At 31.8% G+C, this 15,589-nt stretch overlaps 2 protein-coding genes across 5 annotated transcripts in view; one reads left to right on the top strand and one right to left on the bottom strand.

Annotated features, from left to right (window-relative positions):
- Nucleotides 1-15,589, bottom strand: part of LOC114324245 (dipeptidase 1) — a 996,635-nt gene that overhangs the window by 702,738 nt on the left and 278,308 nt on the right. The window lies entirely within an intron of this gene.
- LOC114324246 (glutathione hydrolase 1 proenzyme-like) overlaps nt 1-15,589 on the top strand; it is a 189,562-nt gene that overhangs the window by 125,319 nt on the left and 48,654 nt on the right. For 3 of the 4 annotated variants that reach the window (XM_050646395.1, XM_050646394.1, XM_028272039.2), the window contains exon 1: nt 15,317-15,463. The exons of the other annotated variant lie outside the window; for it this stretch is intronic. In XM_050646395.1, coding sequence (XP_050502352.1) covers nt 15,447-15,463 — 17 coding nt within the window. In that variant the 5' untranslated portion in view covers nt 15,317-15,446. Of the gene's footprint in view, nt 1-15,316; nt 15,464-15,589 lie in introns of those variants that run through there. 4 annotated transcript variants of the gene reach the window in all.

The raw sequence follows: 15,589 nt of genomic DNA, 5'->3' as shown, positions 1-15,589 counted from the left end.
AACAAATATACAGTGAGCACGTAAAGGTTGGAATAAATTAATTTTCTCGAGAATGGACGATTTTGGAAAAAAATCCCAAAACAGGTCAATTTTTATTTTAAAATTACGACTTATTGGCATATATATCATACTAGTGACGTCACCCATCTGGTCGTGATGACTTCATCGATAATTTTTTTAAATAAGAATAGGGGTCGTGTGATAGCTCATTTGAAAGTTAACTCAATTATCTATTCAGTAATATAAACATTAACATAATTATTTATACAGCGTGCACAAAAAAAAAATTTTTAATTAAATTTATTGACATAAAAAGAAGAATGTGTGTAATTTATTTAATTTAAAATACATTTTACTGATCTCAGAAAACAGTAGAAAATGTTTATTTGGCAAATAAATATTGTTTTTTGCTTAAATTCAATATTAAAGTCGCCACCCAGCAGCCTCATGACAGTTTGAACATTTAATTTAAGCAAAAAGCAATGATTATTTTTCAAATACATTTTTTTCATTTTTCTAAGAGCAGTAAAATGTATTTTAAACTAAATAAATTACATACATTCTTCTTTTTATGTCAATACATTTAATCAAAAAACATTTTTTTGGACACTCTGTATAAATATTTATATTAATGTTTATATTACTGAATAGATTTTTTTAATGTTCTCTGAGAACATTAAAATCTCTGAGAACAGACAAACCTAGTAAGGATATGAGAATTAAAAACAAAGAAGGAAAAATAATCACAGAAGAAAAAGAAATTATTGAAAGATGGCGACAACACTTCCAAGAATTATTAACTACCACAAAAGAGGATAGGAATAAAGAAAACAGTAACGCGACAAGTAGTGAAGAACAGAGAACAAGCATCGAGATAACAATCGAAGATACAATAGAAGCAATAGGCAAACTTAAAAACGGAAAAGCACCTGGACACGACCATATACCACCGGAAATGCTGAAGTACATGGGAATGAAAGGCGTAAAACAATTAGCTGAAATATTCAAAGAAGCAAGCAAAAAAGAAACAGTACCGAAGGACTGGGAGATAGGAGTAATAGTGCCGATATATAAGAAAGGAGACCACAAAGATTGTAACAACTATCGAGGAATTACACGGTTATGTTATTCTCTCAAAGTCTATGAAACAGTACTAGACAAAAAGCTGAGAAACATTACAGAAACAACTTTAAATGAAGCACAGAGTGGCTTTAGAAAGGGACGAGGAGTGCAAGACCATATTTTCACGGTAAAACAAATAATCGAAAAAACGTTACTGTCTAAAAAGAAAGCATATATGGCCTTCATAGACCTGGAAAAGGCATTCGACAGGGTGAAACGACAAACTGTGTGGGACAGCTTGATAAGAAGAGGGGTTGACGATAAACTAGTTGAAATCATCAAAAGTCTTTATAAGAGAAATAGGAACTACATAATACCCAAAAACATGAAATCAACAGAATTCGAAACAACTGAAGGACTAAGGCAAGGAGGTGTCATGAGCCCAACCCTCTTCAACATCTTTATGGACGAAATCATGATAGAGTGCACACCACAACTAAAGAAATTGCATGTAGGGTACAGGAATCTCCATAGCGTAACCATTTCGGAATGTGCATTCGCAGATGATGTAGTAGTTATCTCAGAAAAAGAAGAAGACCTGCAAAATAACCTGCAAGCATGGAATCACGCATTATGTAAACAGGGTATGAAGATAAATACACATAAGACGAAGGCCATGGTAATATCGCAAGAACCAGTCGTAATAAATATGCAAATTAATGAGGAGGCAATAGAACAAGTAAACCATTTCCAATACTTGGGCGTTACAATCGAAAATAATGGAAGGCAGGACAAAGATGTTGAAGAGAGGATAAGTAAAACATCAAAACTATTTCATGCAATAACAAATAGCTTCTTAAACAAAAAGGAAATCACAAGAAAAACCAAACTAACTGTATTCAACACCATATATAGACCAGTGCTCACATACGGCTGTGAATCATGGATACTAACTAGAAAACTAAAAAGCAAGATACAAGCCCTAGAAATGAAGTATTTACGAAGAGTTAGAGGAGTGACAATGAGAGACAGAATACGAAGCACAGATATACGCACAGATCTTAAGACGAAATCTGTACTTGAGTATGTTGAAGAAAAACAACTAAGTTGGTGGGGACACATGAAAAGAATGAAAGACAACATACCGGTGAAGAAAATATGGGAAGCCAGGATACAAAAGAAAAGAAGTAGAGGAAGACCTAGAGAAGATTGGGATACAGTAGTCGCTAAAATCATCCAAAGGAAGGGGAAAACAATAGCAGAAGCAAGCCGATTAGCATACAATAAGAAACAATGGTCAACATTTGTACACACGTGAAAGGATGTGCCAGTCCCGACACTGAAAAGTAAAAGGGACTCAAAAGACTATATATAATATATTACTGAATAGAGAATTGAATTACCTTTCAAATGAGCTATCACACGATCCCTATTCTCATTTAAAAAAATCATCGATGACGTCATCACGCCCAGATGGGTGACGTCACTAGTATGATATATATGCCAAAAAGTCGTAATTTAAAAATAAAAATTTACCTGTTTCGGGATTTTTTTCTAAAATCATTCATTCTCAAGAAAATGAATTTATTCCGACCTTTACGTGCTCACTGTATAAGACAATCGTATAGTACAGCTCGGTATAGGCTATCGTACGGTATAGGTTATTTGCTTGATATAGTAATGTTCTCAGAGGGACATAGCTGTAGAGCTAGGCCTAATAAAGGGCGTTCTGTCCAAAACATATGCTAGGTAACAGGAACTAGGAAAGCTTAAAAATAAAGCAAGGGAAAGTCGCCAAAAGTAATAATGGCTCTCCACGATCGTTTAATTGTCCAATCAGCTGAAAGACATCCAACCATTTCTCACCTGCAGCTCCAAAGGCAGCTTTTAGAAGTTACAGGTGTAACTGTTTCAGTTGAAGCGATAAGAAGAAGAGTTCGTACCAATAAGTATACAGCAGGAGACAGTTATGGGTTCCCGAGTTATCCAGGCAGCACAAGATTGATCGTCTAAATTGGTGTCTTCACCGCTAAAACTGGAACATTGGGAATTGACAAAATGTGCTATTTTCAAAAAAAGTCAGGATTTGTGTAAAATCAGATGACCCCCGAAATCGTGTACTTAGAGGTCGAGGAAGACAAAAAAGAACGAAAACTGTCAGATCTGTTCACAAATATACAAGGGGAAGTGTAGTGTTCTGGAGAGGAATTGTGATCCGTAAAAAAACTCCTTCAATCAACCACGAATTCGCACGAAATAGTAAGAAATATCAGATGATTCCATATAAGTTTGGGTGTGTGTAAATAATATGGCAATACAATTTTACTCTTCTATATAAAATTCGTATACAACATTATGATTTCATGGCAACCGATGGCAACCAAAACGTATTATCAAGTGGAGGCAACGACAAGAAGTACCATGCACCACTGAGCAGAGTAGGCCCACCAACCAGATGTGCCGACGATTTGAAGCATGTTATTTGGAACTGGATGCAAGCCGCACAATACCGAGAGAGATGGAAAGAGCTGAGGGCGACGTATATTGATGATGATGACCAGAATATAGCTTTCTGACGCCATAGTATTGATGTTTGTTTTCTTGTTCTCTGTTACCTGCCTTCACAGGTTGTTTTATAATTTCACCCGATTGGTTGTTAAGCTTCACTCGTTTCTATTTTCTTTTTTTTTTGTCTCCAATTAGGTATCTTCATTCTGTTGATATATTCTTAGACGTTAACTTTCCATATGCAATTGGGTCTCCCTCTAGGTCTTTTATTTTTAGGTTTCTACTTTATTTTCTTTATTATTGTATCTTCTTCTCGTCCTAATACATGCCACAACCCTATTAAGAAGGCTATAAAATGAAAAAAATACCTTAAAACCTCTAAAAACTGGTTTTCAGGTTTTTGAAGGTAGCGCACTTTACGGAAACATCTGAACAAAACCAGAAACATATTCTTTGGTCTTCTTCCTGTTGTGCCGTCTTTTAACGAAGGTTGGCTATCACTTGTTTAAACGCCTTCCTATCTATTGCAACGTGGAACATCTATTCAACACTGGGATTAGTCCAATTTCTAATACTCCTCAGCCAAGATTTCTTCTTTCTTCCCAAGCGTTTCTTTCTTATACTCTTCCATGATTATGACATCTAGCAGAGAGTATTTATCGTTTCAAAGTAGGATGTGGTCAAGATACAACCATTTTCTTATTATAATTGTGTTAATGAGCTTTCTGCCTTGTCCAATTCGTTTTAACACTTCTTCGTTTGAGACTTTTGCAGTCCAAGAAATTTTCGGATTACGCCCATTATACAGGGTGGTTCATCTTAATCTCCTCGGTCCCTGTACGGAAAACCAATTGATATTAAAAAAAATTCTTCACAGAAATATACAGATCATTTAATACTATAACCTAAAAATAATGTGAATTATACAGGGTGTTCCAAAAAAGAGTGGTATATCAAAGTTTTATTTTTTCTTATGGAATGCCCTATATCTGATGACATTATTGAGTTGACCTTAAAAATAAGCTATATTTTCATAAGTATTCCCTATAGCTAAATACAGGGTGTTTTGATTTATTTCGACATTTATAAAAATGTAAGGTTTTAAAAAAAATATCTACGAATCTAACAAGCAGTAACAAATTCTTTCTTGGATATTAATAATAGACTATTTACATAGCATATTTAAACAGATGCTTATTGCAACAAAATTTATTACAGGGTGGTCAAAATATGAGATTGTTCTATTAACAAATTCAAGCTGTAATAACTTACTTATTTTAAATGGAACACCCTGTATCTTACTAGTCTATCGCGTAGAAAATTTACTTAGCTTTCAACTTGTATTAGGGATTCCTATACCTATCTTTTTACAGGGTGGCCAAATTTTAGATTGTTCTATTAACAAATTCAAGCTGTAATCACTTACTTATTTTAAATGGAACACCCTGTATCTTACTAGTCTATCACGGATAAAATTTACTTAGCTTTCAATTATTATTAGGGTTTTCTATACCTATCTCCCTTCATTTTTTAAATATTTAAAGATTTCCTAATTTGTAAGTTTTAAAAATTAGAATTAAGTACCTATGTCGTGGTTATGTACAAGACATCGCCAACACCGGCAATATACTTAGACAAGATACTGTCATTAATAAAAGTTTCATTGTTATCATATAATCACACAGTGTTGTATTATTTTAGTTGATTTTGGCCTACATATGACATTGAATAATATGTTTATATTAAACTGCATACCCTATATTAGATTCCGTATTCTGGAAGATATTTAAATTATATTTAATTCCGTATAATTATTTTCCATATCTTAACCTAACGGTTATTAAGTAAATTTAAGAACACCACTTTTTGTTTGAATCTATGAATCGCAATTACAAACAATTAAATGCAATGGCTACTTTGACGAAAACGAGCCTATTATACAAAAATATGTAAAAATGTGTATTTACAGAATAACACGGGAATTTATATTTACAGAATAACATGTGTATTTAGAATGTTTACATGGAATTGAAGATATTTTTAATATCTTTCATTACAAAGAGTAGAATATCTAGTATGCCATTTAAAATAAAAATACTCTGTGTGATTAAATGATAAAAATGTGAATTTTATTAATGAAGGTATCTTGACTGATATTTAAGTATATTTCCGGTGTTGGTGATGTACATAACCACGACATAGGTACTTAATTCTAATTTTTAAAGCTTACAAATTAGGAAATCTTTAAATATTTAAAAAATGAAGGGAGATAGGTACAGGAAACTCTAATAAGAATTGAAAACTAAGTAAATTTTATACGCGATAGACTAGTAAGATACAGGGTGTTCCATTTAAAATAAGTAAGTTATTACAGCTTGAATTTGTTAATAGAACAATCTCATATTTTGACCACCCTGTAAGAAATTGTGTTGCAATAAGCATCTGTTCAGGTATGCTTAAGAGTCTATTATTAAGATCTAAGAAATAATTTGTTACTGATTCTTAGATTCGTAGAATTTTTTTTTCTAAAACCTTACATTTTTATAAAAATCGAAATAAATCAAAACACCCTGTATTTAGGTATAGGGAACACTTATGAAAGTATAGCTTATTTTTTAAGGTCAATTTAATAATGTCATCAGATATAGGGCATTCCATAAGAAAAAATAAAACTTTGATATACCACTCTTTTTTGGAACACCCTGTATAATTCACATCATTTTTAGATTGTAGTATTAAAGGCCCTGTATATTTTTGTGAAGAATTTTTTTTTAAATATCAAGTGGTATTCCGTACAGAGACCGAGGCGAATAAGATGAACCACCTTGTATAAATATAGCCATATTTAGATTGCCTCCAATTTTGATGGATTGGGTTTTCAGAGTCCAAGCTTCTACCCCATATAGTATTTGCGACAAAAAATTACATTTAATGAACCTCAACCTGATATCCATACTCAATTTCTTATTGGTAAACATACACGTGTATTTTATCTCAGTCCATTTACCTCAAACATAAAAATCTCTTTTCATTGACTTTTAGAAAATAGTCTTAATTATTACAAATCATCACTTATGGTACCAATTTCATAATGCAGCTAAAAAATTTGTTTTAAGAAAATCTTTAATAGCGACCACTGCACTCTAATTGATATTACGGTTATTAATAATTCATCAAATTACTAATAATTAATGCACTTATTAGTCCAAGCTTGATTACAATTTGCAATATTATTACGATGTTTCAGTGGATTTCTCCTTCCACATTAAATTATAATGATTGACGTAATGTAATGGAATGAAATGGGTTTAACTCGTTGAACACAAAATATTTGAGCATTAATAATTGAGCTTCCTTGCAAGTTTTGTTAATATTTATTTGATCATGATAATTGACTACGTAAACCAAAAACATTTGACAATCTTTAATAGTTTGTTTTAGTAACAAGTTTAAGAGACAATTTTTTTAAAGTATTATTTTAGTACAGTTTGTTTCACTGACCATGAAATGATTGCGCTGATGATACCTGCTACCATAGATATAATAACACAATAGATTAGGCCAGGTCCGAAAAATAGCGTAACGCGGAGCAGTTCGGGTCGGTGGTCTATCTATCTCTCTCTACCGGCGCTTAGCTTTCTCTCTCTAGCATATGATGTCTGCCGCATCTGTGTCACTGTCGTTCCGTTACTCCCACCTCTTGGTAGATACGCTCACACTCGCACGACAGACAAAGATAGCTAGATCATTGTACTTGATATATTGGCGTTATAACCCGATGCATTGAGTGGCATATCCCTAACCTGATCTATTGTTGACATATCTCTGCCTGCTACCCGCTAAAGATCCCGTCTACCAAAAAAAGTTTGTTAATAACTGAACGGTGTCTAGTCGGACAAACTTTGATGTACGGGAACACTGGAACGGGGTAAGTTTTAATTGTGGAACAGGTTACAGGTTTCGAATGTCAGACTACGAAAACGTCGAATGACGTCGACTTTGCAAAGTAACAAGACACTTACTCAACATACACACTACACATGACACTAATACTCATATTGTGACTGGCTGAAAGACATAAAGTCCATGCCATAAAAAAACACTTAATTTTTTTGTTAATTGTCATTTTTGACATTTTTGACCTGGGGTCATTTTCCCCCCCTTGGTCATCCGTGTAACAAAAAAAGGTTGGTCATCGGAAGGTTAATTTTGACCTTGTAGGGGGGGATTTCCCCTTTTTCCTCCCCTTAGATCCGCCACTGACTTATATTTGCGAGGTTCTTTTAAACAATATTTTCTACATCTGGGTTTGGTAACACTTAAGGAAAAGTCACGCGTCGCCACTGCACGTCCCACAATTAGAATCACGTTCCACAATTAAAACTTCCCCTGTTCCAGTGTTCACATACATCCAAGTTTGTCCGACTAAATATCGTTAAGCTATTAACAAATTTTCAGATTGCTATTAATAAACTTTTTTTTGGTACTCGGGATCCAGTCCTACACATTACATTTACATGTGAAAGTCCGAATAAATATATGACATGTTTACATTGATTTTCCTGTTCACTTTTGTCCTGGGGCGAATATCTCTTAGTTCGCACATAGTTCATTTTATCTTGCTATACTGAAGGCTTTGAGACGCAAAGTCGTGGCCTCAATTATTACTGTCAACTTGAAAAGAAATAAAAAACGATTCGTGCGGGTTCGAGAGTCGATTTCGAGACGTTAAAATATCGGTGCTTACAGCAAATTAATGTGTGACCTGAGGATTGAGCCAAATTCAATACCAAACTAAAAAAATCTGTTAATCTAACAGAACGCCTTGCTATACAGGATGTTTGGTAAAGAACGGGCCCTAGCTTAATCTTAGATTCCTGAGGTTAAAATAGGTCGATTTAAGCTAACTGACCTTAGTACAAAAGTTGATAATAACCCAAATACAGGGTGTAAAGATTAAACTTTTATTTTGTTTATTTTTGAATATTTCCTGACAGGCATGAGACAACACCACGAAATTTGGTAAGTGGTGCTAATACTGTACAATCTACTAAATTATGTAAAGCAAACGTTTTTGGCTACTACCAGAGGCGTACGACGGGAGAACGTGAATGGTTGACCCATCCCAAATTCTACGCCACTGGCGGATTTGCTATTTTAGTGCAATTTTTTGATTCTCCAATAGTTTCTATGTAAAAAACATACTCTTTATTTGTAACGATAAAGCCATTAGTTTTCGAAATATTTTAAGCTAAAAACGAAGGAGCATAGTAGGTACATGAATCAAAATAAGTGTGCCTTTTTATTTTTAACTTCAATTATCTGGAAAACTAATGACATTATCGTTACGAATGAAGAGTATATTATTTGCATGGAAAGTATTGGAGAATCTAAAAATTATGCTAAAGTAGCAGTTTTATCAGTGGCGTAGAATTTGAGAAGGGTCAACCATTAACTTTCCCCTGTCGTACGCCTCTGGTAGCAGCCATAAACGATTATTTAACATAATTTAGTAGGGTGTACAGTGCCTACACTTTCTGCCAAGTATCACACGGATAATATGCCAAATTATTTTAAAGTATTCTTTTTTTTTAAATAATTTATTCTTTATTTAAAACTTTAAGAAATATGTGTGCCCGGTACTATAAAACTATTTGACATATCCTTATGGTACTTAGCAGAAAGTGTAAGTATTGTAGACATATACACCCTACTAAATTATGTTAAATAATCGTTTGTGGTTAATACCAGAGGTGTACGACAGGGGAAAGTGATTGGTTGACCCTTTTCTCAAATTCTACGCCACTGACGAAACTGCTATTTTAGCATAATATTTAGATTCTCCAATACTTTCTATGCAAATAATATACTCTTCATTCGTAACGATAAAGTCATTAGTTTTCAAGATATTTGGAGTTAAAAATGAAAATTCACACTTATTTTGATTAATGTATTGTGCTCATTCGTTTATAGCTTCAAATATCTCGAAAACTAATGACTTTATCTTAAGAATAAAGAGTACGGTATTTACATAGGAAGTATTGGAGAATCAAAAAACTGTACTAAAATAGAAATTCCGCCAGTGGCGTAGAATTTGGGAAGGGTCAATCATATACGTTCCCCGTCTTACGCCTCTGGTAGTTGCCAGAAACTTTTGTTTAATATAATTTAGTAGGGTGTACAGTACCAGCACCACTTACCAAATTTCGTGTTGTTGTCCCTAGCCTGCCAGGAAATATTCACAAATAAATAAAATAAAAGTTTAACTTTGACACCCTGTATTTCGGTTATTAGCAACTTTTGTACAAAGATAAGTACAACCTATTTTCATCTCAGGAATCTAAGGTTAAGCTATGGCCCATTCTTTACCAAACACCCTGTATAGACCACTCATCAGCTGTAAAAAACTGTAAAACCGTGTAATTTTGAGAATCAACACCGATTTTAACGAAAATTTGGGGTTAAGCTCTGTTGACACTCTTCTTCAAAATCTACTCTATGCTGAACTGCACTTTTGCCCTGGGGGTGAAAACAACCCCATCTAGCAGATGAAAATTTTTTAATCAAAATAACTATGCAAATTGATAGAGTGACCAATTCTGAGTAAATTTTGTTCTATAATTTTTTTTTGCAAAATTGACACTTTCCAAGTTGTTTGCGATTGAAACTATGCATTTTTCATAGAAAAAACTCAAGTTTTATAACCGTCTTTCATTAATAACTTAATAGAAATTTAATTTTATAGAAAAAATCATCAAAAACAAAATTGTGGCTAATAAAAAAATAAAGAGAATCGTGTTGGACCTAGGTAAACCCAACAACGGCTGAGTTATTGCTCTTTAAAGGATGGTTATGGTTATTTTCGAAGAACCTCGAAATGGAGAACTTTCAATCTCAAATAACTCGAATGTGGTGCAATTTTTTGGGAAAACTTAGGTAATACCTTTTAAAGATCAATTAATAATCTTTCGAATAACCTCTAACAAAGCTTTTTGCATAAGAACTGACTGACTTATGACAAAAATAATGTCGCTCTCTGTTTTTTCTTTGTGAAATGTAAACATTTAAACCCTCGTCGTTACAATCCTAATCGAAATGAATAGCTTACCACTTGAAATTAATTTTATTTAGGTATAATTAATACGATCCATGTGGTTCGACCAGTTTGGAATGCTTAGTTTAGAAAAATAGTTGATTAAATCGAAAATGACATTATTATAATTAAAAAAAAAATATTTTTTTCTTAAATAAACCTAAAAGTGTTCATGATACAAAAACAAGAAAAAATAAAATTTTCAGCAAAAAAAATCTGCAATTAATATTTGAAACCTTTTTCATATTATGAATACTTTTAGATTTATTTAAGAAAAATGCACATTTTTAAATTTGAAAAATATCATTTTTGATTTAATCAACTATTTTTTCTAAACTAAACATTCCAAACAGGTTAAATCACATGGATTGTATCAATTGTATGCAAATAAAGTTAATTTCAGGTGGGAAGCTATTGATTTCTATTAGGATTGTAACGACGAGTGTTTAATTTTTACATTTTAGAATGAAAAAAGCAGAAAGCGACTTTATTTTCGTCATAAGTCAGTCGTTCTTATGAAAACAATTTTTATCTGAGCTTATTTGAAAGGTTTTTTAATGAGATTTAAAAGATGTATCTTAAGTTTTCCCAAAAAATTGAACCAAATTCGAGTTATTTCAAATTAAAAGTTCTCCATTTCGGTGTTCTTCGAAAGTAACCATCTTTTAAAGAGCAATAACTCAGTCGTTATTGGGCTTACATAGGTCTTTCAGACGCCAATCTCTTTTAGTTTTTATTAGCTTAAATTTTGTTCTTAATGATTTTAAATTTTTATAAGTTATTCGTGAAAAAGGGTTATAAAACCTGAATTTTTTAATGAAAAATGCATAGTTTCAATCGCAAATAATTTAGAAAGTGTCAATTTTGCAAAAAAAATTATAAAACAAAATTTCCTCAGAATTAGTCACTCTATCGATTTCCTTAGTTATTTTTGATTAAACAATTTGCATCCCCTAGATGGGGTTGTTTTCACCACCGCAGCAAAAGCGCAGTGCGGCATAGGGTAGATTTTGACAAAGGTTATAATTTCTACCTAAATCCAAATTTTCAAGGAAATCTTGTCTTCAAAATTAGCAAATAAAAACAAATTAGGATCTTTCGATCATCACGATCTCATATTCTCTAAATTGATATATTATGGAGACAGATGAAACCAAGCTTTATTTGAAAAAGACGAAAACATTAAAGGGATATGCGCAAAATCCCAGACTAATGCATTTTAAACGTATTAAATAATTTTTTTCGAATCTGAGAAAACTAATAAGTATTTTTAAAAATTTAAACGCAGAATGAAAGATTACATTATTACCGAGAGTCGAACGTCCTTGAAAACTTTTGACTTTCAAATATCTCATTCAAAATAAACTTTTTGTTTATTCTACGGGACTTTTTCCGCCCTCGGTAATAATGTAGTCTTTCAGTCTGTGTTTAAATTTTTTAAAAATATTTATTAGTTTTCCCAGGATTCAAAAAAATGAATACATTTAAAATGCATTAGTCCTAGATTTTCCGCCTACGCTCTTAAAGATACAACCATTAAAAATGTTACGTTTATAATCATAAACGAGGTTCAAAAATATAGCGTTGTAAACTATATTGACAATGTTAATCTAAATGACTAAATGTCATGCTATTCAAGCGATGAATAAACTTTCAACAATCCGCACAAATATGTCGTGATGTATGTGGGCTCTATATAAATTGCAAATGTAGCAAATACATCAAACATTAATCAGAACCATTGGGTTTTACGTTGCCAATGTCAAGTGTATAATATCTCGTCACCAATTTAACCATTAGTTCGCCAATGTGTTGTTTTCATCTTTTAATTATTATTTGTTGTGTTTGTGCTATTATTTCTCCATTTTTGCCTCTATTGCTGTATATTTCATGTTTTTTGTATTTTTATTGTCTTCAGTGTTCTGTAGAGTAACGTTTGGTTACTCTTGTTATCTTTTTCCAAGTTTTTCTCTATCTTTTGCTGCTACGTTTTATTTTCATTTTTACAGTTATTCCATGCTTTTTTCTTCATTTTTACCTTCTTTTTTATTGCGTCGGGCCACCACGCTGTCTGTTTCTTTGCTGTCTTTTTACTTGTTATACATACCTTATTAGCTGCTTCCAGTAGTAGATCATTATAGTTGTCCCATATGTTTTTTATATCATTATTGCCTTCTGTTTCTTTAATTGTTTTAAGATTTTGTTTACTTTTTTCTCAAATATTTTTGCATTTCTTTGTTTCTTAGCTTACATTTGTTTATTAAACTACTTATTAAACTACTAACTATTTATCTATTCGGTGATTACAATAATTTATATACTACACAATTAAATCTTATAATCGAAGTGATATTAAAAATATACTGTTACTATGGAACGAATAGATACGCTTGAACACCTTTCACAAATAAAATCTTTATTTACGTGCAGTACATAACTTATTTAGTATAGTCAATTTAGTGCAGCCATTGAAGCTTTTTAGCTCAGAAATTTTTTGCTATGAACCGATTTACATGAAATTTTGTAATTAGGCTTATCCTACCCTTAACTTCAAAAGTGATATTGACCCGAACTCGGTTTTCACCCTGGGGGTGGTTGCCATCCCTTTTCGGTGGTGGAAATTTTTTTTCAAAATAACCTTAGATATCGATAGAAGATCTAATTTTTAAGCAAAAAATGTTGTATAAAGGTTTTTCAAAAACCCAATACGTTTCAAGTTATTGGTAATTGAAAATTCGGAATATTCTCACGATTTTCAACAGTTTTTTGCAAATATCTAAAAAATAAATGCATTTTAACGATAATATTATAATCAACAAAATTGTAGCAGGTAAAAAAAAAACAAATTGGTTTTTTAAAGAGTTTTCTAAGTGCAATATTAAGCGAGATATTGAAGATCAAAGACGTTTTTTATTTTGTGTGAAATTTAATCGATGTATTCAATGCCATCTAGCGGAGAGCGAATACATTTTATGAATGCTAATGAGAAAGGATTTTATAGTGCTTACAATAAGCTTTAAAATGAGCACTGTTAAAAGTCTTTTGTACGTAAAATTAGTGAGCTGCAATGAAAAAAAAGGAACATCTAATGTTTTTTTTTTAAATCAATGGATTTCATAAGTGGATTTTTCATAAGATTCAAACCAATGGATTTAAAATTAAAATTAATCGTGTTCCGTCTAGAATCAACTTTAATATAAAGAGTTTGATGAATTCTAGCAGTTTCGCCGCTTTAGAACACATATTTTTAAAGAAATCACGATTTTAAAAAAAAATCGAATTTTTAAACAAACCACTTTATTTTCATAATATCTCAAAAATAATGAAAGATACGTAAAAAAGTGTAATAATAAAAAACTATGTTTTTTTTGACAAAAAATCCGGTTTGTTTGTTTTTCCTATCACACAAAAATTGACGAAGATATGATTGATTAAAGAGCGCGCGGTAGCGCAACCACAGTTTCTCTCGAGCCCTTTGACCCTTCACCGTTTCAAAATGAAAGGTTTTTACTACATTATATAATAAAAAAAGTTGTAGCTCTTTTAATTACCTTCAAAATGGTTTTTTATAAGTTGTGATAGCTTCAAAATTGAAGTAGTTATGGCCTAAAAACTAATCGTATTTTTTTCTACTTAGTAAACTAAACATTTCGGAGCCTGAATTCTTGGAAGGTAAGTATGTGTAAATGTTTTATACAATTTTTAATCGAGGGGTTAATTTTAAGGGTTGAAAGGGGTTAACAGCTAAATAATTAAGATAGACAATGTAAAAATAATATTTACTCTATATTTAAGTCTTCTTGTCAAACCAAATTAATTTTTTGTAAATTTTTTCTATTTAGGGGTTGTTTTTAGGGGTTGAAAGGGGGTTAACAATATGATAATTAAGACAGAGAACGTAAAATATCGTTTACTGTATATTTAAATCTTTTTATGTCATACTAAATTAATTTTTTGTAAATTTTTTCGATTTAGGGGTTGTTTGCAAGGGTTGTACCGTTTTAAAGGGGATAAAAATGAGTTTAACATGAGGTTATTTTGTTAGAAAACACTTCAAAATGTCACTCTTTATTATTAAACACGTTTTCTGGCGATAAAATGGCTCAATTTCAATTTTTCCATTAAGGGGTCGTTTTCACCCCTTAAAAATAACAAACGGAGTTCGGGTCAATATAACTTTTGAAGTTAAGAGTAAGATAAACCTTATTCCAAAATCTCATGTAAATCAGTTCATAGTAAAAAATTTCGGAGGTAAAAACTTATTTTACGCTTCAATTACTGCACTAATTATAAATTTCTCATTTCGACACTTTTGACTTCTCTTATACACGTATGAATTTTAAGTATGTATAGCAAATCCATTCATAATTATTAATCATAAGCACTGAGTTTTACGTTGTCCATTTCGCAGCGTATTTGATATTTCTTGTGACTAATGCAACCTTTAGTACTGTTCAAACCAAACAAAAGAAAATTAAGTTGTAACAAAAATTTTTCTTAGTCATAGTAGTCATAGTTACATTGAACAAAATAAAAACCTCTCTACTGTTTTATTAAAATTCACTGTCCGATTTACTTTAACAGGTACTCATGGAACAAAACGTGTAACTGAATTTTAAATAGACGTATTTTCCGCGGTTGTCAATAAAAATTCAAATATTTATTGCATGAAATAAACCGCTGTATTTTCCGATATTTGAAGATCAACTATTTTATATTTATATGATCATAAGTTAAGTCTGATAGAAGTAAATAGTTAATTTGTTGAAGTGATTCAGTCAAAATGGTCGAAATAGAAAGGTATGTTCAATTTTTGTAATTTGAGAAATTAAATAATTAGGTATATGAGTATACAGTGTGCGACATTAACCTTCCGATGACCAACCTTTTTTTGTTACACGAATGACCAACGGTGGTAAAAAAGAC

The sequence above is a fragment of the Diabrotica virgifera genome, chromosome 3 (assembly GCF_917563875.1).
Source record: "Diabrotica virgifera virgifera chromosome 3, PGI_DIABVI_V3a".
Taxonomy (NCBI): Eukaryota; Metazoa; Arthropoda; class Insecta; order Coleoptera; family Chrysomelidae; genus Diabrotica; species Diabrotica virgifera.
The sequence above is the reverse complement of the archived record's forward strand: the minus strand, read 5'-3'. Positions and strand labels throughout refer to the sequence as shown.